We start from the raw sequence: 27,000 nt of genomic DNA, 5'->3' as shown, positions 1-27,000 counted from the left end.
GCTGTTTATGACATTTGCCCCAAAAAAGAGAAAAAGTCTTTTTACTACTAGTAAAGAGCAATCTAATAATAATAGTATTACTTAAGTACTGTTATAACAGTTAGAGTAAAGGTGGCCAATAACCTGACTTCTGTTCTTGACTCTGCTGACCAACTTTTGGGGGGACCTTGGGCAAGTCACTGAACTTCCCTGAGACTCAATTTTCTAACCTATAAAGTGGAGCCTCTGGTCAATTACAGGGCTGCTGTGTGTATTAGATGTAACACTTCCAAAGCATTTTAGTCTGTGGCTGTGTCCCAGTCTCAGACAAGTCCCACTTTGGTTATCAGTGGTGACATTGTCATCATCACCATCTTCTCCACCCGCATCGCTATGACCATCATCGCTGTCGTTATCGGGATTGGCATTGTAAGCAGTTGCCCAGAAAATATGACTGAAGGATTACTTATGGAACAAGGCATGTAGGTTTCACACTGTATTAATTTCCTAGGGCTGCCCTTAAAAAAAGTACCCAAAACTGAATGTCTTCAAACAACAGAAATTTATTCTCTCAAGGTTCTAGAAGATGAAAGTGTGGAATCAAGGAGTCAGCAGGGCACACTCCCTCCAAAAGCTCTGGAGGAGATTCCTTCTTGCCTCCTCCAGATGCTGCTGGCTCCTGGTGTTCCTTGGCTTGAGGAAACAGAACCCCAATCTCTGCATCTGTCTTCATGGGGCCACCTTCTCCGTGTGCTCAAATCTCCCTTTCCTTTCTCTCATAAAGACACCATAAATCATTCTCAAAAATCCAGAAAGATTTCATCTTGAGATTCTTAACTTTTACATCGCAAAGACCCTATTTACAAATAAGGTCATATTCTGAGGTTCTGGGTGGACATGATTGGGGCAGAGAGGGTCATTGCTAACTTCAATAAATGCTCAAGGCTGACCGGGACATGTTTTAGGAAAAATTTTAGGTCTGAATTCAGGATTCGTAGAAAAGAATACCAGGATCATGAGTAAAGCATGGGAAGTGGAAGCATATTTGTTGTGTTCATCATTAAACACTCATCTTTGAGGGAAGTGAAACTTAAAGAAGGTTTGTCAGTGCCCAGGGTCACTCAGTGGCAAAATTGCACTAGAAATAAAATTCAGTGTCCTTTCCACTACACAACTGAATCATCTCTGCTCATCTCAACGCTCCTCTAGAAATGACTGCAAAAATATAAATATAAGACCTTGAAAATTACAGACACTTTAATACTTATGTTGACTTAGTCAGATTAAAACAGTTAAGAACCATTTGGCTGACTTCCATCACACTAAACTTCCACCTGAGAACAAAAGAAAAGCTGGATACAATTTAAAGGAAAAAGTTTTGAAAGCCTTGAAGAGTTGCTGTAGTTGATGTTGGTATACTTCAAGGAAAATACTACTAGTAACAAAGAAGGATATTTCATGATGGCAAATAGTGATTTAAAAAAGGGCCCATACAATAAGAATACATTAAAAAATCCTAAATTTGTAAGCATCTAACAATATACCTTTAAATATATAAAACAAAAAAGAAAAGATAGAATTAAGAAGACACATAGGCAAATCATATGTACAGCTGGAGGTTTTTAATTATGTCTGCTTCTCATGGATATAAAAAGCAGACAAGAAAATCAGTAAGAATATACTGATTTGAACAAGATTAAGAAACTTGGCCTAATTGATAGATAGGACCATTTATTTATATTTATATTCATATATATTCTTTTTCAGATTCTTTTTCATTATAGAACCTATACTTTTATATTAAGAAGCTAGGGGAAAATGCAAATTAAATCCAAAGGAAGTAGAAAGAAGGAAATAATATTTTAGTTGTCATGAAATAACTGTACATAAAGAAAATCAACAAATCCCCAACATTTGTTCATCAAAAAAAAAAAAGAAAAAATACTAGTAAAGATTGATAAACTTCTAACAAGAAAAGTGATCAAAAAAAACAAAACAAAACAAAAAGGAAGAGACACAAATAAACAGTGTCCGGAAAGAAAAATATTCCACAAGCATTAAAAATAAAATTAGGGGATGAAATGAACAATTTTATACCAATATATTTTAAAATGTAAATGAAATGGACAAATTAATTGCAAGACAGGTTATTTAAGCTGATATAAGAATAGAAGATATGAATAATGCTGTATTAAAGAAACTAAATTTCTAAGAAAAATACTCCCATAGCATACATTTTTAGGCCTAGATGGCTTCACTAATGAATTCTTCCTCGTATTTAAGGCAAGAAATAGCAGCAGTCTACCACAAACTCATTCAGGGATTAGAAGTAGAATCTGTTTATCGAGGCCCTCACACACTTGAAACCAAACCTAACAAGGATATTATAAGAAAATTATGGAACCGTCTGTCTCGTAAACAAAGACAGGCTCATATACACACCCAGGATACTCAAATCTGGTATAAGGACAGATGAAATGGCCTGTGGGACAGAGCTATGACAATTATCTTCTTCAAGGTTTCTTCAACCTTGTGCTTTTGTGGTTAAAAAAAAAAGCAAACTGTCTTGTTTATTGGAAAGAAGGCAGCACAGCAGGAGACGTACCCTTCTGAAGTCACGTATACTTATTAAATTACACCAGGGAAGCAATGTCCTTTTTCAAAATTCATCATAGGACTCTCTACTGGCAGTCCCTGCAGTCCTGTGTCCAAAGCCTGTCTGTGGTGGCTGAGTGACACGAATTAATTAAAAGTGAGAGTCACACGCTGCTGGGTCCGGTCCTGTCTCTGCCATTTTTTTGGCAAGGTGGTGCTGCGAAAGTTACTTTGCCTCTCTGAGCCTTAGTTTCTCAGATCAAATAATGGGTCAGTAATATGTATCTCAAGGTAGTTAAGGGGAATAAACAAGGTATTAGGTGTGACTGTGCCTAGCACAAATTCTGTCACGTGAAGTTTTATAGGTAAACATAGAGACGTAGGTATGTTCCTGAAGCTGGAGATGCTATCTATCTGCATCAGTTATTGACATGATTCTTGCCACCTAAAGTCACTGCTGTCTACCTTTTTCTATTTATGAAGAGCAATAAATACATGCCCCTAAAAGATGATCATTTACCGTTGCAGCTCCTTGTAAGGTGTCTGTGCGTACGTCAGATGCATGCTCGTTAGAATGCATACAGTATGGCTCACAACGGGAGGGTCAGAGAGATGCTGAAGGGACCGTTTTGGGGGTTGGGGATGGGGTTGGGGCAGCAGCTCCCAATAATCAATACAAGTGCTCTAGGCGCTGAGAATCAGAGACAGTCTTGTTTCTGAAGAACTTCCTTGATAAAAGCCCTTTGGGGGTGGATCAGAGTAAAGCAAGTGATGAAAGCAGCTTTGACTCACCGAACCGCACAATATTGTGGAAAAACTGAGTCAGTAGGAACTCTGGGCTTAAACTTCTCCCCTGAAGCCAGAAACCCCTGTGAATCTATGTCTTTACAGTATCTTTGCCAAGAAATTTCCCTGCCTGGAACGTACCTTCCTATCCATGCTTGGAAAATCGTTACTCATCTTTTCTTCTTTTTTTTTTTTTTTTGGACATCTTTATTGGAGTATAATTGCTTTACTGTGTTGTGTTAGTTTCTGCTGTCGTTACTCATCTTTTAAAAATCACACATTCACTCCATCAGGAATGTTTACGAAGCCCTTAATACGTATCAAGTGTTGCGCTGGGGGCTGGGTGATATGGGAAACAAAATCAGACCCTGACGACTTCATCCTTATGAGCTCGGCCTCTGCACTTATGTCCCTGTCCTGGTCCTCAAAGCTTGGGGTGCCCACATTATGGCAACAGAGAACAATCTATGTGTTTACATGACTGTTTCCCCAGCCTGTCAGGGAGCTCCCCAAGAGGAAGGCCTAAATCCATTCATCTTTTCTTCCCCAGGGCACACTAGGGGTCTGGCACACAGTGGGCGCCCCATACACCTTTGTTAAATGAATCATTCATTACTTATGAGGCCCTGATACAGTCGAATCTGTTCAATGATTCTGCTAATGAATATGAGAGAAATGAAAACAATTATATTCAGGAAAATTACATATTTTTGAGATATTCTTTGTTTTTTCCTATTTTATTAGATCTTTTTAGCAGTCCTAGCAGCTACTTTAAAAATACCTAAAAGCTAATGTCATTGGTTTTCTAAAAAGATGAGCAATATAAATGCAGGGGAAATGATGCCTGATTAGACTTTTCTGGTTTAAAATCATGAGAATTTGGGGGAGGGGGAATGGAATGAGCTTCCATTGAATTGAAAATAGCTATGTATGTGAATGACTTAAAATTCCAGGGGATCTGTTAGGTTTCCAGACTAAGCAACAATATGCTTCTAGAAATAGAAAGTGGTCGAAGACATTCACAGAATTTGACTTCACAACACGGAGGTCTGGCCCATCCTCCAAGTAGAGACTACAATGCTTATTTAAAAACACTTAATATAGATGTAAAAGTTTCCTGAAGTTCATACAAATGTGCTGACTAGCCTTGAAAAGGAGGAAAAAATGAAAAAAATATTGTCATTACTGTGTCCAAAAAAGGCAAGAAGTCATTCTTCAAGTGGTGCTAGGCAGACTCTGGAGGCTTGAACAGCATAAATATCATGGGAACCTTGGAGATAAGAGATACAGTTTTCATCTACTTATTCTGAAATAAGGAAAGTGGTTAGCCTTTATTCATCATGCTAAAAGTTACATACAAAAGGACTGAAGAGTGAAAGCATGAAAGTACCTACTTGGTCTGATGTTTAGATCCTTTCAGATGGGCATGATACTGTTCTATTGAGTTTAGAGAGACACTGCAGATGGTACATCTGTAATTGCGCCTCAGACCTGTGGACGACAGACACACAGACCTGGTTAGCTACAACCTTGTCATCAACCACCTGAACGAATCCTAGATCTCCAAAAGGTCAGGGACAGAGTCTCTTAGAAGCCGTCTGGTCTACCCCACCAATAACATTTCAATCCTTCCTTCCAAGAGCCCAGGCGACAGGTTCCTCAGCAGAAGTATGACTGTGAATACTTTGGAAGCCACCTGCCCCATTGTTGGATGACTGAAATTATTAGAACATACTTCTTTGGGGTAAAATGTTTCCATATACTTCATAACCCAAACAAAGAAGCAATCTATTTTTTCCTTAAGGCAGAGAGACATGTAAGCTGTCATTTCTGCAGTGAAACTTGAGACTCCAGAGAAAAACTCGGTCTCAATTCCTCTTCCACCTCTATTCCAAGGACCAAATCAGAAATTCAAGTTTAGATATCATTCATCTGAGCTCTTCTCCCAAGACCATCTTATAAAATGTAGGATGCTGTCTTAATTTAACCCACATGTAAACATACTTTCCATCAGAGAGTTGAAAAGTAAGTTATTGACTCTTTATCCATTTCATTCATTCATTAACAGAGTATCAACTTTGGACCAGGTACTAGGGACTCCAAGATGAATAAGATGCTCTTTGTTTCCAAGGAGTTTAGTGAAAACCTTGACTCCTCTGTCACTCCTCATCTAGAGTCGGATGTGTTTGAAAGAAGCAGCTCATATTCCTGCTATGTCCCATCAGAGCAGAGAGGAAAAGTAGATTCAGGGTCATGGTCTAAGACTTTGGATTTTAAATCCTGGCTCCAAATATTCCTCGTTGCATAATGTAGGGGAAGCCACATAACATCCCCCTGGCCTCAGTGTCTTCATCTACAACATGAAGACGAGTCCATCCACAACACAAGGTTTTATAAGAATTAAGTGAATAAGTCTATTCAAATGCTTAGCAACTAAGACTTGTTGTTCTTAATTTTGCTCCAAAATTCCGTATCTTCCCATTGTCAAAGCCAGGATAGTAAACAGCTGTAGCATTTTTCCCCCCCTGATGAATGCATAGTATTTTCTTTCTAAGACACAAAAATCATTCTTATTTTCCTAAAAAGAAAATAATGCACAGTGTTGGAAAGAATTTTGCAACCTGCTATCTGGGTGACTTGACACAAGTTATTTGACTTCTCTGAACTTCTGTTTCCTCATAGGATTGTGGGAAGGACTGAGTAAGATAAGGCATGTATGAAGGAGCGTCTGGTATACAACAAGTGATAAACATAAACTAGCTGGTATTATGATTGCAAAGAGATATTACAAGGGAATCTTGATTTCCCAGTATCTTGGATGAAGCCCCCGGTTGAAGCTCTAAGACACAGATGCTAGCTACATCCCCATGACTAAAGTGGAGTATGAGAGCCCCAGTTCAGGGTATCCAACAGAAGTGGTCAAGAGCCATTTTCCACCTAAAGCTGATCTCTCACCACCAGTCTGAAAAAGAGAGTGGAGAAGAAAGAAAGAAATAGAGAATTTCTTAAAGGGAGCTCTATCGTACTATGAGTTTGACTTAACCCTCTTCCATGTGAGATGGGGGATTCCTTCTCTCTCACCTGGAACCCATGGGAAAAGGATTCAGTGGAATACTCAGAGAGCTTGAGGAATGCCTTATTGTGCTTGGAGCCCAGTGTCCTGGACTCGACAACGCTGACAAGCTCCAAAGTCTGGAGCCTGTGTCTACTTAGCATCAGCGGAAGGATGCTAGCAGGGTTCAACTGGATATCTAGGGCCTTAAAGTGACCCCAGAGGAGGTACATAGCCTATGGGCTAAGTATCAAGTAATGCTGAGTTCTTGAAAAAGCCATGAAATCACCCCATGAGAAAGAGTCAGGCAGTGTCTATGCGAGTTTTGTATAGGTATCTATCAAAGAAACCTTTATGTCCCTCGCCTTTCTAACCTGATACCCCGCATCCCTCAGCCCTGGAGGAACCTGAGGGAGAGATAAAGGAAGGAAAGCAAAAGCCACAGGCAGAGAGGAAGGGAGGAGCCTATGCACCCTTTTCCCATGGCAAATAGGCTGCCCAAGCAGAACTGAGCTAAGGGAGGGGGAAAACTCACTTCCAGTAAAGTTTGGAGCTGTTTAAAAATTATTTTTCTACCCTGTGGGAACTAAGAATGTCACCTGCCATTTCAGTAGACAAAGGAGTCATCAGCCACTGCAGGCCTCCTGACAATGGGGCTCCCTGAGGGGATTCAGGATGGAGAAAATCAAGATATTGGACCGAGATAGTTAAGACGCATATCAAAGGATCACTTCAGTGAACCCAAGACTCTGGCCATATATAGAAAAGCACTAAAATCATTAACTTGAAATGTTTTGTTCTTATGATTAGCAGTAATCTTGTGATGTTTGAACACGTTTTTTTTTTTTTTTTTCCCTCAGCAAAAACTCCTATATATCCTGGCTTCTCCCTTACCTTTTTGGAACACTCCCTTAGAGCTATCTGAAAGGCTGTATCCCAGGCTAAAGTCCTCAGTGAGTTCACTGAATAAAGCATAATTCTCGACCTTGAACCTGTGCAGTTTCTTTCAGTAGATAAAAACTACTGAAAAAGACTCGGATATATCAGTTAATGCCATAGAATTTTGTGTATCTAAGAATGAAAGTAAAGAACTCTTTACTACTTAAAAGTGAGCAAAAATTCATGACACTTACCCTAGTTTTTACCAAGGGTAGGAAAAAATTAACCCCACAGAGATGGCATGAAAGGGCAGTGGATGGCAAGAATAAAGTTACTTCTGATTACATCCAATGAGTCCTGCTTACTGAATATCGCAGTGTCATCAGAATTGCTCTTATGTAGATAACGTGACAAAGGGCAGAACTTCCTGCGGACTTTCAAATTCCTATAGCCCCATGCATGTTTCTGAGAAACCTGTTAGACATGACAGGATAAGCTGGTCTGGCCAGTGTAAGGACGAACTTATTTTGTTTTAGTTTCAAGTACATGATAATCGGACAGTGACTGACCTAATTCCTCAATTAAGAGTCAATTCAGTTATGGGAAAATCACAATGAGACCACAGGATCTTCTTGGTGAGCAATCTAAGGGACTCAAAAATTTCCAGGCACAGATCGACAGTTCAGAGACAAAAGAGACAACTCTTGTCTCTCTATTCCCTCAAGCAGTGGCTCCCAAACGTCCCAGTGCATCCTCTGGGGGCAGTGCTCAAATGCAGATTCCCAGGCACAGGATCTGCCGGTTCTGATTCTATAAGCCTTGGATGGGGCCTGGGAACCTACAAGGAGTTTCAGACTTGTAACCCTCACCTCCAACACACATACACACCTACCTTACAGAGTACCGCCCTCTAATGCCATGGTCCTTTCGTTAACTTGAACTTGTCAGAACAATACTGGGTCTTAAAGAAAAAAGTTACAAAGAAGAACTGTGCTTCCAAGGCTCTTCCATTTCACTCGCAGGTGTGTGTGACTCAGGAAGATTACCAGAGTCCCCAAACCCAGAGGCAATAAGTTATCACAACCTACATGGGAGTTGTTTGAATGCTTATCTGGGGCTGAGCCATTCTCCTCTGTTATGCACAGAATATGAAAGCTAGCTTTAGCCTTCCTACCTCCAGAGTTCTCCATCAGGCTTGTCATAATAAATGGTAGCCAGTATTTATATGGGTCCTCTTCACACTACAGACTCATCAAAGGTCTCCTCATAACGAATGGAGGTTGAGCATGGCAACAGGCATAAATATTTATGTTTAAAAGTGGGCCTTTTTAAGAGCACCAACAAATCTAAAAACTGTTCTGATCTGTTGCTTTTCCATTCCAGTTCTCCTGCTCTGCAGCCAAACAGAAGCGCGGGCAGGAAGTATTTGGCACGTTACTGTGATGCAAACTGCAGGAAGCATAAACTGTGAAGGCAGTGCATATAAGCAAGAACAAAGGATGAAGGCAGTGCATATAAGCAAGAACAAAGGATGAAGGCAGTGCATATAAGCAAGAACAAAGGATGAAGGCAGCGCATATAAACAAGACACGTGACACAGTGTCCTTGGTGGGAGCTTAGGGCTTTATTAATGCTGAGTTGAAATTCTAATGACTTTGGAATTATACAGCTCCTTTTCCCACAGAGAAATAGAGGATCCTATTAAACAAAAATGCTGTTTCTCATTCAATTCATTTTCAATGCAATACCATTTTATGAGTATCCTGAAACGTCTGCAGACGTAAAGGTTATTTCTGCAGGACTGCCAATGTGTGTTCAGAAATATCGCCCCTGCCTGCAAGGACCTGACAATCCAGTTGGAGAGGGAAGATATGTATAGAAACAGCAATGGTGCAAGGTCAGTCACAAAAAGTACCACAGTCGGGATGAAGTGGAATGCTAGGGGAGTGAGTGTAGGAGACTGTTTCCAACTCAGAGAATCTGGAAAAGTTTCTTGAAGATGCTTCACTTTTGCATTTGTATTCCCTAGCACAGTGTGTAAAACAGATGGTCCTGGAGAGTTTAGCAGTGTGACTACTCAATGTGTCTTTTCAATTCTAGCAAAGCTAGACTTCAGATGCCCCTGTAACTTCAGTTGCATCCATTCTACATTAGGGAAACATCACTGTGCCTCTATCATGATGCCAGGTATTTTGCCAAATACCAAGAATGTAGGAGAATATAAAATAAATTTTCATATGGAGCTACTCAGGTAGAAAGACAAGAAGCAAGGAAACAAATAAAAACATTATGGAAGTATTGCACAAGGTGTAAAGAGGAAAATGAGACAGTCACAGAGAAGAAGGCTGGTTTTGGATAGCATGGTCAACAGAGGTCTCTGAGAAGCGTGAAATGAAACCAGAGAGATGAGAATTAGCCTGTGATATGAGGAACTGGTTAAAGAGTTGTCCAGGGAGAGAAAAGAGCAAACAGAGAGACGAGGGTGAAGTGGAGTTGGATCGTTTAAGGAAGAAAAAGTGGTGAAACAAGCAAACAAACAAAACAAAACAATCAGAATTCTATATCCAGCAAAAATACCCTTCAAACTTTTAAGTAGAATAAGGACATTTTCAATAAACAAAAACTAAAAAGAACAGTCTGCCAACAGACCTGCGCTAGAAAAATGCTTATAAAGTTCTTCAGGTGGAAGGCAAATGATGCCAGGTGTAAACTCAGATCTACAGGAAAACATAAAGAACACCATAAATGATTAATATGTTGGTGTCCTTTTTACTACTCTAAATTTATTTGAAGATAGAGAGCAATTTAAAGCAAAACTATAACACTGTGCTGTGTATTGTGGTGTTTATACTGTATATCAATGTAAAATATGTGACAACAATAGCCCAAGAATGGGTAGGAGTTTGAGGGCTCATGATATTGTGTATAAAGTCTAATTAATAAATAATAAATTTACCAATATTAACTCTAAATGACAGTGGTCATTTAAGGATGCGTCCTAATCCCCTAGAAACAAATACAAAGATATAAACCTAAGGAGACTGTAGAGAAAATTAAATAGGATAATAAAAAGTATTTGATAACCCAGAAGTGGAAGTTCCTATATGAATATCAGACAAAATAGACTTCAAGACAAGAAATATTTCCAGAGACGAAGAGGATGTCTTGTAATAATACAGGGAGAAACTCATTAGGAGAACCTAGCCATTGTAAATGCAATTTAGCCAGTAAAGCATAAAGAACATGAAGCAAAACTGATTGAACTACAGGCAGAAACAGACACCATAATTATAAGAGATTTAACACTCCTCTCTCAGTAAGGACAGAACAGTACGACAGAACAAATAGTATCTAAATGAAACTATCAACCATATTGTACCAACTGATATTTATAGAACAGTACACTCAACAAGTGGCGAATACACAATCTTTTCACATGTATATAGCAAGTAAACTAAGCTAGGGAATACGCTAAGCCATTGAAAATTCTTACTAAATTTCAAATATTTACATTTCATACAGTGGTTTCTTTGACTATCACTGAAATTAATAAGAAATAAATATTAATAGCATTTATGAAAATACCTAAATACTTCCAAGTGACCTATTATCAAAGGGAAAAGTCCAAAGGGAAATTAGAAAGTATTTTGAACTGAATGATAATGAAAATACTACATATCAACAAGTTTATATTAATCAGTTTTTAAAGGAAAATATATAGCTTTTATATTCAAAAGGATGAAAGGTTTAAAATCAATGGTCAAAGTTTAAATGCTATGAAAGTAGAAAAAGACAAGAAAACTAAAACAAAATCAGGTAGAAGGAAAGAAATAATAAAGAGAAGTCAATGAAATAAAAAACAGAGTACAGAAAAAATAACAAAACCGAAATCCGCTCTTAGAAAGGATTAATGCAAGTATTAACCATTAAAAAGTTTCATGGAGGTTTAAAAAAAAGCAACAAATTACTAAAATAAAAGAATTGTTTCTAATGCAGATACTACAGACAGTTTTAAATGGAGAATAAGAGAACATTATGAATATGTTTATGCCAATAAATTTGACAAAGTATATGAGATGGGCAAATGTCTTTAAGAATCCAACTTATCAAAACTAACACAAGATGAAATAGAAAATTAGGGTAGCTATTATCTATTAATGAAACTGAATTTATTGTCCGAAGTTTTCACACAAAGAAAGACCCAGAGGATTTCACTATGTTTGTTCGAACAAACATTAAAGAGTTGCATAGTATCAACTTTACAAACTCTTTTAGCAAATAGATGAGAAAGAAACACTTCCACACTTGTTTTTGAGGTAACGTAACACTAATTTTTTTAAAAAATTGATAGAATATAAAAGAATATAAAATTTCAAGCCAATATCTGTCATGAACTTGACAGAAAAATCCTTTAAAAACTAGTAAGAATCACATTATAGATAAAGATATTTCTGTCTGTATGTATACATACAGACATATAACAGTTCCATCATAAACAAGTTTGTTTGTTACAGGAAGTAAGACTGGTTTAACATTTAAAAATCAAATCATATAATTCACTTTGTTAAGACAAAATGAGAAAATAGCATAAGCTTAATAGATGCAGAAAAGAGCATTTGACAAATTTCAACATCCATTCATGTTCAAAACTCTCAGCCTACTGGAAAAGAACATCCTTAATTAATAATTAATAATAAAGAGCACCTATCAAAACCTATAGCTAATATTATATTAAGCGGTGAAATACTGAAGTTTCCTAAGACCAGGAAAAAGCCAAGGATGTCTTTCTTATTTATATTCAGCATTGCACTGTAGATTCTAAGCAGTGCAATAGGAAAAGTAAAAGAAATAAAAGGCTTGCAGATTGGAAATGAAGAAGTAAAACTGTCTTTATTTGTAGAAGATATGATTGTTTATATAGAAGATCCTAAAGGATCTACAAAATAACTACTAGAATAAGTGAATTTAATAAGGTCACAATACACAAGGCCAACAGAAAAAATTGCATGCTTAAAAGAGCTGCAAACCACTGATAAATACATTTGTAAAAATACCATTGTAACAGTATCAGAAATATTTTAAAACACTTAGGGATGAATTTAATAAAAGATGTACAAGACTGAAAACTACAAAACATTGCTGAAAGAAATTAAGAGGAACCTAAATAGATACAGAGATATATACACCATACTCATCAACTAAAAGAATCAATACATTTAAGATATCAGTTCTCCTATAGATTCAATGAAAACTCAATCAAAATTCCAACAGTCTCTTCCAGAGGGTTTCACTGGAGAATTCTATCAAACACTAAAGGATTACAGAGATAAGTGGATTATAAAATTTATGTGGAAATCAAAGTATCTAAAATAATTTTGAAAAAGAAAAAAGTTTGAGGACTCACACTTGAGGATTTCAAGATTTGCTTATAAAAGTCCGTCAATCACAATAGTGTTACATAAGCATAAGAATGGACAAAATGCATCAAAGGAACAGAACAGAGAGCCCAGAACTAGACCACACCCAAAGAATCAATTTTTGTTTTTCACTTTCATTGAGATACAACTGACATACAGCTCTGTGTAAGTTTAAGTTTAAGGTATACCCTGTAATGACTTGACATACGTATACTGCTACCTGATTATCACGATAAGTTTAGTTAATATCCATCATCTCACATAGATTAAAAAGAAGAAAAATAATCATCTTTGCTATGAAAAATTTTAAGATCTACTCTTAGCAACTTTCAAATATATCATACAGCCATGTTAACTATGGCCAGGGTGTTGTACATTACATCCCCAGTACTTATTTATCTAATAACTGGAATTTTGTACCTTTTGACCACTTTCATTGATTTTCAACAAAGGTGTCAGGGCAATTCAATGGGGGAAAGAAAGTTTTTTCAGCAAATGGTGCTGGAATAACTGAATAAATGCATGAAATAAAAAAATGAACATCAACCTCTACCTCACAACATACATTAAAAGTAAGATTGATTACAGACTTAAATGTAAAAGCTAAAACTAGGGGCTTCCCTGGTGGTGCAGTGGTTGAGAATCCGCCTGCCAATGCAGGGGACACGGGCCCCACAACTACTGAGCCTGCGCGTCTGGAGCCTGTGCTCCGCAACAAGAGAGGCTGCGATAGTGAGAAGCCCGTACACCGCGATGAAGAGTGGCCCCCACTTGCTGCAACTAGAGAAAAGCCCACGCACAGAAACGAAGACCCAACACAACCAAAAATAAATAAATAAATAAAAAGCTAAAACTATAAAGCTTCTAGAAAAATACGGAGGAATACATCTATGAACTTGGTATAGGCATAGATTTCTTAGGAATTAAAACACGGTGAACATAAAAAAGAAAAACAGATAAATTGGATTTTACAAAAATCAAAAGCTCCTGCTTATAAACAGATCCATCAAGAAAACCAAAAAGTAAGCCACATCCAGGGAAAATATAATTGTAATTCATATATCTTGTTCAGGACTTCTGTCCAGAATATATAATTTACTCCTACAGATCAATAAATAAAAGACAAACAATCCAAGTTTTTAAAAGGACAAAATATTTGATCAGATATGTTATAAAAGAAGACATAAAAATGATTAATAAACACATGAAAGGATGCTCAACATCGTTTGTCACCAAGAAATGTAAATTAAAAGAACAGTTAAACACCATCTCATACCCACTACAAGTGCTAACATCAAATAAAACAACATAGGGGCTTCCCTGGTGGCGCAGTGGTTGAGAGTCCGCCTGCCGATGCAGGGGACACGGGTTTGTGCCCCGGTCCGGGAGGATCCCACGTGCCGCGGAGCGGCTGGGCCCGTGAGCCATGGCTGCTAAGCCTGCGCGTCCGGAGCCTGTGCTCCGCAATGGCAGAGGCCACAGCAGTGAGAGGCCCGCGTACCGCAAAAAACCAAAAAAAACCCCATAAATAACAACAACATAAATAACATTTGGTTATTTACCAAATGTAAATAACCACATAGAACAGCTGGAATTCACATACAGAAGAATGTAAAATGGGAAAACTGTCAGTTTCTTATAAAGATAGACTATAACTCACAAATTCTACTCCTAGGCATTTACCCAAAAGGAACAAAAACTTAGGATTAAAAAAAGGCTTCTGGGCTTCCCTGGTGGCGCAGTGGTTGAGAGTCCGCCTGCTAATGCAGGGGACACTAAAAAAAAAAAAAAAAAAAAAAAAAAAAAAAAAAAGGCTTCTGCAAAAATGCTTATAGCAGCTTTATTCATAATAGCCAAAAACTCAAAATAATCTAAATGTTCATCAATGCAAGAATTGATAAGCAAATTATGATGTATTTATATAATGGAATAATACATGGAAACTAAAAACCAAACCAAACCAAAACAAAACCTACTGATTTATGCGACAACATAAATTAGCATCAAAAACATAATGTGTAGGTAAAGAAGTCAGACAGAAAAGAGCACAACAGCACAGCTATGCTGTAATGATAGAATTCAGAGCAATGTTGCCTTCTGGGATGGGGAGGGTCTGGCAGGAGACGCAAGAGAATTTTCCAGAGTAATGTAACTGTTTTGTATCTTGGGATGGTAGTTACAGGGTATATTCATTTCCCAAAAGTCATCAGATTATATACCCAAAATCTGCATATTTCGTTTTATTAGGAAAAAAAGCCAGAAGGATGTGGTTCTAGACAGAAATCTCAGCAAACCTGAGACTTCGGTTTATCCTCATTTCCTCCCTACAACTTCTATTGTTTTACATTCCTAGAAAGTAAACTTTATATTCCTATTTATGCTTTGATAACCTTGCAACTCTCCAAGAAATGTTTGCACATGTTCTGTATTATAATGCTTGCTAAAGCTGGAAACATTTTGAAAGATGATTAATGATATGAAAGTTAAAAAAATAAAGTCTTTGGTTTTGAGTTATTTCTTTCTCCTCTACTTCCTAAACATTCATGAATCAGACTGTCTAGTAAATGGATGTGTCATCTTCCAGTATAAAAAATCATATCTAGGGCTTCCCTGGTGGCACAGTGGTGGTTAAGAATCCGCCTGCCAATGCAGGGGACACGGGTTCGAGCCCTGGTCCGGGAAGATCCCACACGCCGCAGAGCAACTAACCCCGGGTGCCACAACCCCGGAGCCTGCGTTCTAGAGCCCGCAAGCCACAACTACTGAGCCCGTGCACCACAAGTACTGAAGCCCACGTGCCTAGAGCCCGTGCTCCGCAACAAGAGAAGCCACCACAATGACAAGCCCGCGCACCGCAACGAAGAGTAGGCCACACTCGCCACAACTAGAGAAAGTCTGCGTGCAGCAATAAAGACCCAACGCAGCCAAAAATAAATAAAATAAATACATTTATTTAAAAAAATCATAGCTAATCCTTATCTTATATATGCCATACAGAAGCATTGGTGTGCTTACTTTACCCATCTACTCATTTACTCTTGGCAACATTCTAGGAGCAGACACGACAGTTAACCTTCTTTAGCAGATGAAGAAATTGAGGTACAGAGACTTAGTCAAAATCACAGGGCTAGGTGGAGACACAGCTGGGTTTGAACCCATCCCTTCTGCTCAAGCTGCTCCTGACACCATGCATGTGGCCCTCCTGGGACAGGAGGAATAGAGTCACAGAAATATGTAAGGCTCTTTAGAACTCATCTGGTCCACACTGGTGACTAGAGAATCAGGTGGGAGTTATTAACAACACAAATCCCAGGCCTTACCCCAGACGACTGTGATTCAGTACATCTAGAGTGGGACCTGGAAATCTATGTTTTGGAAAGCTCCCCAGGGGGCAAGTTTTAGAGAAACCATCGGTCTAGTCCAAAACCCCATGGGGGTCGCATGAAGGTTTACAAGCAGAATGGTTTGTGTCTGCTTGCATTTGGAGGCTGTCCTTTTTCAAACACCCACTGTCCTGAATTCTGCTTTGTGCACTTTATTCCCGTCTCTTCAAATACATCAAATACTTGAGGAAAGTTATCACATCCCCTGAGGCTCTGCTTACCAGGCTGAAAGTCCACTGGCACTTTGACAGTGTTCTTCACTATAGGTTCAAGTTCCCCATATCATCTCTTATTACCTTATGGATGGCATTTCCTCTTTGTTGATGACATTGTTAAACTATGACCCTCGAACTGAAGGCCAAGCCCCTGGTGTGGTTTCATCGGTACAAAGCAAGACTTCCACAGCTCTCGTGCACCATTAATTCTACCAATACCTTTAAAGCTTTATGTATGTGTGTCTGGCAACCCTGACACACTGTAATCTATACACATAATGAACCTGCTAGCAATCAATTCTAAGGCTTTTGTACCCAGATTTCTGCTAAGCCAAATCTTCATTTCCTCTACTTTTTATACTGTTTATCCTCATTAAGTTCTAGCTCAATGAATTCCACCTATTCCTTTAGGGAATATAGCTGCAAATACAAAGCAGCTCACAGATCCTTTTTTTTTTTTTTTTTTTTTGCGGTACGTGGGCCTCTCACTGTTGTGGCCTCTCCTGTTGCGGAGCACAGGCTCCGGATGCGCAGGCTCAGCGGCCATGGCTCACAAGCCCAGCTGCTCTGCGGCATGTGGGATCTTCCCGGACCGGGGCACGAACCCGCGTCCCCTGCATCGGCAGGCGGACTCTCAGCCACTGCACCACCAGGGAAGCCCAAGGAGACATTATTATCATATTTAATCCTCAAAACCACTTTATGAACATTATTAGCCCATTTTCTAGATAAGAAAACCATGGTTCAAAGACATCAAAGCCGTACAGCTAGCAAGTGGACAAGGAGACCTAAATCTACTTATTTCTGAATTCAACGCTAGTGACCTTAATAATGACACTAGGGCTTTTAAACGAAACATAGGAGTGAAGGAAGAAAAGCAGAAGAATCCTGTTTAAAAAAACCAACAACTTAATTTGAAAATAATGCATAAAATAGATAAAGCACAGTTGCTCTAGTTGAAAGGGGGGTTAGGGTTTTCAAACAGCAGTGAGGCCATCAAACTCCAAGCATAGCACTTAGGGTACCCCAAGTAAGGGACCTTGGGCTTTGTGGAGAAGAATTTGAAAACCACTGCATTCTATCATGCCACCCATCATAGGATAACACGAGGAGTGTTGCCATGTCCGATCTTAGACTTGCGCTGTGGAGCATCTCTTCCCTGTGAGTGTCAACTAAGGAAACCTCCTAGGATCAGGGCTGGCTGCAGTACCAGATAAAGAAGAGCCGTATTACTCCACACAAGAATCATTATGACCCTCAGAACATTTAAATGCTTCATCTTTTGAATTCATCCCACGGCTTGCTGGCACAGACTGCAAGATATCTGACAGTCAATTAAACAAAGAACACACATTTCCTAAAACAATTCTTTCTCTGTTTAAATAGTATTTATGTGAAGCCTTGAAAATGGAATCAGGAAGCAAATGGCTTTACATCTTCATAAGCTCTTTCCAAACAAACAAAACCTAAAGCTATGGGCTAAATGTATTCCCCATAATTAAAAGACAATTTTAGCCATGTTGGATGCCTGACCCAAGAAAGGACTAGAAAATTGTCACCCTACTGTGAAGAGTCAGAATTGACAGAGTAGTTCATTCTAAGTATTTAAAGAGCTGCTCGATCAGAAAAAGATTCACATGTATTCTATGTGGCAAAGGATAGATGATAATTTTATTTTTTTTTTAGGCCGCACTGTGAGGCATGTGAGATCTCAGTTGCCCGACCAGGGATTGGACCCACGCCCCCTGCACCGGGAGTGTGGAGTCTTAACCACTGGACCGCCAGGGAAGTCCCTATATATTTTCATACTTTGAGCAGCCCCCAGACAACCTTGTTTTTAGCTTTGGAGGGGACCACTCGTATTATGATGGCTATTAGCAAACTGCAAGCAACCCAAAGAATTGAACTCATTTTTGTTTCTGTGATTTGAATTAAATGCAAAGGAAACAGAAGTAAGTAAACCTACTCTGAAGTCATCTGTTATTTGAAAGGTACTCAAGGGATCTGTAACCATATATTAAATAACAACATACGGGTGAAACAGCTTTTTCCTGGTCTGGATGTTGATGTGATACAAATGGAAATTTATGGAACATGAAATGTGTTTTTCCTTTTGGTCCCACGACATTGCCATAGATCTCAACTTATACAGGCAACTAACAACTTAGCAGGGCTATATGTTTTTCATGTAAAGTGTTGTCATAAACGTGTTTTTTTCTACAATATGATTTTTGATTACATATTGTTTCCTGCATAAAGTAAACTGAACTCCTAAGGTGAAGTTGTGAATTATGGCATCAACAATGGGTTACACTAAACTCGAATGGGTTAAATTAAACTCATGAGGGCTGGTGGAAAGGGTGCACAGGAAAGGAAACACGTGTCTCTTCCCTTCTCTCTCTGCCCTGTGGAGATGTGTCTTCCAGGCCATCTCTCATTCCTTCCTGAGGGCTAGGGAATCACAGGCCCTGTGATTTCCCTGAAGAACTGTCAGTAGTCCTGATAGGTCCACAGCTGTCAAAGGATCATGGCATTGGCTTTTTAGCTGCATCAGCTGAGGACACAGTGATCGTCAACTCTTTTGTTATCGGCTAGAGGTCTGAATGCATCCTTAGCGACCTTTGCTTTGGAGCTGTCCCGACTACCCTGGTCAACCAAAAGGCCCCAGGAAGCAGTAGGAGCACTTGTGGTCATTTTCAAGAGACCTAGTCCAAGAAGGATTCAAAGGTGAAATATGAATGAAAAAGAAGTCCTAATTGTCAGTATCTCCTTTGAATCACATTATAAATGAAATTGTTCTCTCTCCCTCTTTCTTTCATTATCGTTCACACACAAGTTGGCCGTCTGGTACATGAATATTACCTTTGGTGTCCTCTGATTCTTTGTTAATCTCTCTTGCCTGCTCGTAAACATCTATCTCACATGGCTGGGTCTTTATCTTGCTTTCAGCAGACAGCCTGCCAGACCCTGTGTTAAGTCACGGCTGTCTGCTGCTTCCTGCAGTATTGGCCTTTTAATAGGGATGTTTGAAATTAAAAAGCCTTCAACACTTGAAGAAAATAATATGAAAGGTAGAATTTCAGGCCTCACCAGATGGGTAGGAGAGACCTTTATGAAGATAGTAGCCTTCAAATCTCTGCAGCCACCTGAGTGTGTGCCCTGCCCTCCCCTTGGCCAGCCTGACACCAACGCCTTGACACATATGGCCCCACTGTGCCTTGAATAAGTGACTTTTCTCTAGGACACATGGCAAGAGACATCCCCATTCAATACCATTATCACAGTAGCCTCACCCAATTACAGAAGCACACCCAATCTTGTTTGATTTACAAGGTAATAGAGAATAGCAAAATTTACGATTTATAGATAAATGTTGATTTTAGAAAAAGAAAACGTTGTAAAAAAAATCTAGAAAATGCCTGCGACTCAATAATTCTCAAATATATCGGGGCCTGCGGATGTGGGAAACAGAGGGCATGAGAATAAAGTACCAATCATTTTCGGGAGGAGGAATTACGTATTTTTCCCTCTTTCAATCTAAGCTTGTTATTTAACCCTTAGGAATCTCTATTTCATAAACAATAAAAGGGAGATAATAATTGTACCTACCTCAGAAAGGCTATATGAAAATTAAAGCTTTTGATGTAGGTGAACAACTTAGAAAAGAACCAAACAGCTCAATAATTGTAAGCTACAATTGCTATTTTTAACCACAATGAGCCTTTGCTTTGAACAAAAATAAAGACCTAACTCATGAGTGCGAGATTTCAGAGTAATTTAATATTCTAGAAAGAGTTCTCTTTCTTAGCATCCTGAGGAACATTCAAATTATTCTGGCAAGCTGCCTTCTCTACAGATGCTATTTATACACATCTTTTTTGACAGGTCAAATGTTTCCTTATATACTGATCATCCTATATATTTGCTTGGCACAGAGTTGAATGAAAAATTATCTCTCTTCTTTTAAAAAATTTTTTTGAAAACATGGAAGATATGACATTAGATGAACTACTTCTTAGGAAGCTGTTGACAGTGGATCTCAATATATTTTGCCTGCCTTGTTCTCAAATTGAGCGATTGAGGCTATTGAATAGGTAATTGGCCAAGTTCATAAGTTAGATAAAAAGGAAAACGTGGAAGCGTATATTGGAAGTTGTGTAATTGCATCTTTTTTATTCTTAAGGCGTGCACTCAAGGATCCATCTGAAGACCTGTTCTTATTCTTCCATTTAGCAGCCTTTGTTAACAATACTATTTGCTCTCTTGGGCCCTTACAAATGCTGAGCGGGCAGCAGCTCTGGTGAGAGCCGCAATTCCTTTCCAAATGCTCAAACTGACTTCCCAGGAGACTTTGATGTACCTGAATAGAATATATATACAGATAAATAGATATAAAGATATATCTCCTCATCATTATATTATATTATAATGCGTGGATCTGAATTTGTGAATTCACTTACCTACTAAAATTTATCTGTAATCCCCCAAATCAATATTGGTGATGCTCTGTGGTCATTCTCAGACACGTACAGAACAGCCCACATGCACATTCCCTGACGAGGCTGAACAGGTGATACTCCATTTCCTAGTTTCAGCTCTCACACAGAGACGAACAGAGGATGGAGGTGGTGGGGAACAACCAGTGTCAGGCAACAAGTTCCAGCTTCAGGGCCGGTTGATGGAATTCGAAACTCAACTCTAGCCCCTATTCATGGGGCAGCTTCAGGCACGTTGCTTACCACTTCTAAAGCTCATTTTCCCTTTTTGAATAAAAGGAAAATAGGCTTTACCGGTCTGAGTTGTTTGTTAAGATTCTAATCTATGTGAGATATGTATACAGGTAAAATGATAGGCGTTGTTATATTGTGATTTATAATAAGAAACATATATTTGGCCTTCACCCCTGTTTCTGGCACAGAGCTCCTAAAACCCTTGGGATTTCCAAAGTGAGGGCAGAAAGTTTTCTTTTGTTATGTTAATGAGAATGGGGCTGGTTGCCAGGAGAACCAACCTTGTGTTTAGAGGCTTAGGACTTTCAGACCCACCCTTCTGATTTCTGGCTGGAGGTTGAATCAGTCACCAATGGCCAATGATTTAATCAATCATGCCTATGTATGATAAAGCCTCCATAAAAATCCAAAGGATTGGGTTAGAAGAACTTCTGGGTTGGTGCACATGTGGAGATGTGAGGACATTGGCTTCCCTGGAGATGGCATGGAAGATCCTAGCTCCTTCCCGCGTACATCCCTTCCATCTGGCTGTTCCTGAATCATATCTGTTTATAATAACCTGGTAATCTAGTAAGTAAAAGGTTTCTCTGAGTTCTGTGAGCTGCTCTAGACAATTAATCAAACCCAAGGAAGGGGTCATCGGAACCTCCAATCGATAGCCAGTGGGTCAGAGGCACAAGTATAGGTAACAACCTGGCCTTGTGACCGGCATCTTAAGTGGGGCTGGGAGGGCAGTATGGATGGACTGTACCTTTAACCCATGGGATCTGGTGCTGTCTCTGAAATGGCGTCAAAGTTTAGTTGAATAGTAGCACACCCAGCTGGTGTCTCAAGAATTGCTTGTTGGTGTGGGGAACTCCTTGCCAGCATTGGAATTGATACCAGAACCTATGTAGGTATACATATTTCCCCTAGTAGTGATAGTTCAGTATTTGTAATTCAGTTTTGGGGTGGGGGGATTTACAGAATAACTACCCTGGATAAAGAAGATTAATGGTACATACACACGATGGGGGAGGTCAAGACCATGCGAGGGTCTGTGGCCCCTGTGGTGACTTAGGCCGTTAATCAGAGTGTCATGGCAGCCACTGGATCGAAAGTCAACAGGATCACTCTGACTGCTATGCTGAGAGTTGTCTAAATGCAGAACAAGAGCAGAAGCGGGGAGACGGTGTAGAGACCAATTACAACCATTCAGATGGGAAAAGGTAGTGTCCTGGACCAGAGTAGTAGCCCTGATTTCATAAAATGCCAAAGACGAGCACAGAATATGCCTTTCTCCCCCCAAAAGAGGAAAAGCAAGAGAGCTTTAACTATGCAATGTCTCCACGTCTAACACCAAGCTCTTTGTCTCCTATTCCAACTGCTCCTCCCACAATGCTTTGCATCAGGTCCAGTAAGCACTGGCTAAGCCTTCAGAGTCGTCCTCCAAGCCCCTTCCAACCCCATCCAGCTCCCTGGTACACTGGGTTGGCTCTGTCTTCAAAACAGATCCAGAGCGTACTCTGACATTTAAGAAATTGTTTCGATTGTGGTAAAATTTATTTACACGTAACATAAAATTGGCCATCTTAACCATTTTTAGGTGTACACTTCAGTGGCATTCAGTACGTTCATATCACTGAGCTGCCATCACCACCCTCCATCCTCAGAACTCGTTTCATTTCGCAAACCTGAAACTCTGTACCCGTGAAACAACAACTTTTTTCCTCTCTCCCCACCTGGCAACCACCATCTACTTTGTCTCTATGAATATGACTATTCTAGGTACCTCACATGGGTGGCATCATACAGGATTTTGTCCTTTTGTGTCTGGCTTTAGCATCGTGTCTTCAAGGTTCATCCAAGTTGTAGCATGTGTCAGAACATCCTTTTAAAGGCTGCACAATATTCCATGTGTATGGACATACTAAACTTTGTTTATCCATCTGTCCTTGGACACGTTGATTCTACCTTTTGCCTATTGTGAATATTGCTGCTATGAGCCTGCTGTACACATACTTATCTGTTTGAGTCCTGGCTTTCAGTTCTTTTGTGTCCCTAGCCTGAGGTGGAATTTCTGGATAAAATAGATCCAGAATCCATCCCTGACACCTCTGCTGATACCACCCTAGTCTAAGCCCCCATAATCTCCCATCTGAATGATTCCAAATGGTCCCCACACCTGTCTCCCTGCTTCTCTCCTCTTCCCCAACTTTAGACCATTCTCAGCACAGCAGTCAGAAGGATCCTGTTAATGTTTCAGTCCAATAGCTCCCATCACAGTGGCATCACACTGTCACTCTGGCTGGACCTCCTCCACTGCCTCTGCCTCGCCTCCCACGGCTCTCTGCCTTGCACACTCCTGTCTCGGGGGCCCCCCCTTGCTACCCCCTCTGTCTGATCATCCCCAGGGCTGTGTGTGGCTCGCCCTCAGCTTCTTCAGAGCTTCATTCAAAGATCACCTCCTTCATGAGGCCCTCCCTGACTGCCCTAATGAAACTGCAAACCTCCTGCCCTACTCCTGTCTGTTTTCCTCTCATCTTTCTCCATAGCACTTACACCATCTATCAGATTATTGATTTTACTTTTTAAAACAATTTTCTGTAATGCTGCTTTAAAATCTAACATTCAAAAAGGCACATATCTTTGTCTTTCTGTTCCAAGCACAGAGAAGTGCCTGACATAGAAGCACTCAGTAAATATTGGAATAGATAAATGGATGAACGAATGAAATGTACAATCATTCAAAGGTAAATCAGAGAAACTGAACATGAAGATATGTTTAATCTTTAGAGAAATATCCAAAACAGTCCTTTCTTTTGGTTACCTGGATGGGAAAATTCACTGACCTATTATTTGAGTTTCACGGCTATTTAAAACCAATGTTTGTGGAAGGGAGAGAGTTTCAACAGTAACTATGACGCTCTCTTCCTCCCATCAAGATTCTAATGTGCCTCTCCAAAAGGAAGTATTTGAAGATGCAGAGAGTATATTTTAAAAATTCCCTGAGTTTTATGATATAAGATTATACCACAGATTAAACAAAAAAGAACACATGCAATTCACGTTTTTACATGCCAGTATGTTATATGCATAATTTGAACATGAAAGTAAGGTACCATGTATATTAGTGAATTGATTTTGGAATTCTATGTGAATGTGTATAGGAAAAGAAATAAAACATTAGGCCTAGATACTCCAGCTGACAGTTTCCAGGATTAACTATCACCAGGTATGTGAATTGTTACAGGATTTTTCCTGACCAGCCAATACAAATGACTATTCTTTAGTCGATAGTTACAATCTGGTGGGAAATTTTGATTGGAAAAGAGTTAATTCAATAAGGTCAGTAGACATAGGCAAATCAATGAAAAGTTGTAAATTTGAGATTTTCTGAAATCTTACAAATGTCTGACACTGACCTTCTACTCCAAAGTATTTCTAAAACGAATTCTTAGGGCCCCAGATTCACTCATTGCAATATATTTTATCGTTTCTCCTCTTTTTACCCCATTGCACTTTAATTTTATAACACTCCGGCTTCCTCTATTACTTGGTTATAGCCATGGAGAACGGGAAATGTCTGATTCATTTATGTGTTTCCAACATAGGGTCTAGCACATAGTAGGTATTCAATTGAGGTCTATAATTACAGTTAATCAGTAGGACTCGGTCAAATGCACACGCATACATACACAAATGCACACACACATAAACGCGTACACATAAACACGTATACATACATATACATACACACATACACATATAGACAAATGTTTCTATGCTGACTTTCAAGAAGTTGAAGAATTCGATTTCCAAGGTAAAATTGGGAAGAACTTTGCCAAAGAAGGGCTTTCCTAATATAGCAGGTCTTCACGGTTAAAAGAGCTAAGATTCTCTTCCCTTCGGTAAAAATAGGGGCACACCTCGTCTGACAACATACCATTTTAGGGAATCATCAGTTTGCTTTTTTTTTTTTTTGCGGTACGCGGGCCTCTCACTGTTGTGGCCTCTCCCTTTGCGGAGCACAGGCTCCGGACGCGCAGGCTCAGTGGCCATGGCTCACGGGCCCTGCCGCTCCGCGGCATGTGGGATCTTCTCGGACCGGGGCACGAACCCGTGTCCCCTCCATCGGCAGGCGGACTCTCAACCACTGCGCCACCAGGGAAGCCCCATCAGCTTGCTTTGAACCTAAGAGTTGGCACCTGCGTTAGCATGCAGTTGTGTGTGCCGGGGCATGGCTTCCTCTCCCAGGGCTGTGCCTCGAGGCAGATGGGAGGGTGGGGTGAAGACATCTGGAAGGAGGATGCAGGAGGATGGAGATTGCTTGAGCATGCACTGTCTACGGAGGAGCATGGGGAAGCATGACTCAGTCCAGCTGAGCCCTCAGTTCCCAGCACAATTCTTCTGCCTGCCCTCCCTCACTACGCTCAGTGCCCGAGTCACCCTCGGGATTCCTTGGACCGTGATGGTCTCTCCTGGTCACGCAGAGTTTGCAAATGTTCTTGGTCTTGAACTATTCAAACTAGCACACTATTTTTTTCGATGTTTTCATCTCCCCAGTTAAACTAAAAACTGCTTTGAAGCAACGATGGCATCTCAGGACGGTCATCCTTTTACCTACATCTGCACCTGCAAAGAGCTCTGCTCACAGGGCTGCTCACAAAATAGCTGTGCAATCCAACAGGTGTGTATGTGTGTGTGTGGGGGATGTTGGGAGGCAGAATGAAGGTGATGGATAAAGCTCTTTTTTGACTTCTTTCCATAAATTGGACATCTGTCATTCCTGCTAGGACAAAAGTCAACAATAAGGAAAGTAAAGTTTCCATCACATTCAGATATTCTGTTATTCCGACCTCCTTTCTGGCCTAAGCTGTGCTAACCCTTATCTCTAACTTCTCCCAAGATAAAAAAGAGCCAGTTAAAACATTCCTACACAGTTCAGTACAGGATGCCAGAGGGTCCTGCCTGGGTACCAGCCCGCAGATCCTTCCTTTTCCATCACGGTGGACCCAGCTGCCCTTAACAACGGACAAATACACACACATACACCTAACACCTAGCCGCACCTTTGGCAGTCCCAAGAGCCCCTGCCAGCCAACCTTAGTCAGGAGGAAACAAGGAAGTTCTGATCCCGGTAATTGTGCTTCTGAAGGGCTCCCAACATCTAGGTTGTGTAACTCCACCTCACCCCAAGTGTGGAGACTAGATTCCCGGCTTGGTCGTGATGCCTGAGTCCTCGTGAGGCCTGAGCACACTGGAGAAGCGCTATTTCCTCGTGTCGGTCCCCCTGCTGTCCCAGTCCCCTTCCAACTGCCCACAAAAAAGACCAGCAAGCCATTCGATCCTTCCCGCCAGTTCCAGAACTCCAGCAGGGTGGAAGCTAAGTAAAACTTTTGTCCCTCTGACCAGGTGGGTTTGGAAAAAAATCTATTTAATCTATAGCTGAGCACTTAAATGTCAAGCTCGTAACATAGACAGGCAGCAGGATAAGACTGTCCTCCATCCCTCAACTTGAAAATGCCTCTCACTCCCGGCAACTTTTATTGCTTGAATATTTTCAGTTGTTGAAGGAAAGGCTTTATTCATCTGATGTGCCATCAGGGAGAACCGAATATCAGGTGACACCTGGTTGAAACAGGGTCAGGATTATAGGGCAAGGGAAAGCTGAGGATGGTTCCTAGTGGTTTGGACCGAGGCAGCCCTTTTCCACTTGAACCAAAACTTGCAGTCTGGGTACCAAAAACCAGCAGCATAGCGTTTTCCGAGACAGGTTTAGTAAGCCTTGTAATTTAGCAGGTCTCCAAAGTTCCCAGGAAGGGGGCAGGTAAATAGCAGAGAAGCAAGGAAGGGGGCAAAGGTGAAAGGCAAGGGGAAAACTGGGGCCTCTGAGGTCTGTTTTATTCCCTTTACGTGCTCAGTGCTTCTAAAAATATCTGTGATAAAGAACCAGAATTTTTTGTTTTTATTGACTTTTAAATT

At 40.1% G+C, this 27,000-nt stretch overlaps 1 protein-coding gene across 1 annotated transcript in view; it reads right to left on the bottom strand.

Moving 5' to 3' along the window:
- ZMAT4 (zinc finger matrin-type 4) overlaps nt 1-27,000 on the bottom strand; it is a 328,509-nt gene that overhangs the window by 36,699 nt on the left and 264,810 nt on the right. The window contains exon 6 of the mRNA XM_024765120.1: nt 4,755-4,851. Within this exon, the coding sequence (XP_024620888.1) occupies nt 4,755-4,851 (97 nt within the window). The remainder of the gene's footprint in view (nt 1-4,754; nt 4,852-27,000) is intronic.

The sequence above is a fragment of the Neophocaena asiaeorientalis genome, unplaced genomic scaffold (genome assembly GCF_003031525.2).
Source record: "Neophocaena asiaeorientalis asiaeorientalis breed wild unplaced genomic scaffold, Neophocaena_asiaeorientalis_V1.1 scaffold14, whole genome shotgun sequence".
NCBI lineage: Eukaryota > Metazoa > Chordata > Mammalia > Artiodactyla > Phocoenidae > Neophocaena > Neophocaena asiaeorientalis.
This window is presented reverse-complemented; position numbering and strand designations above follow the sequence as displayed.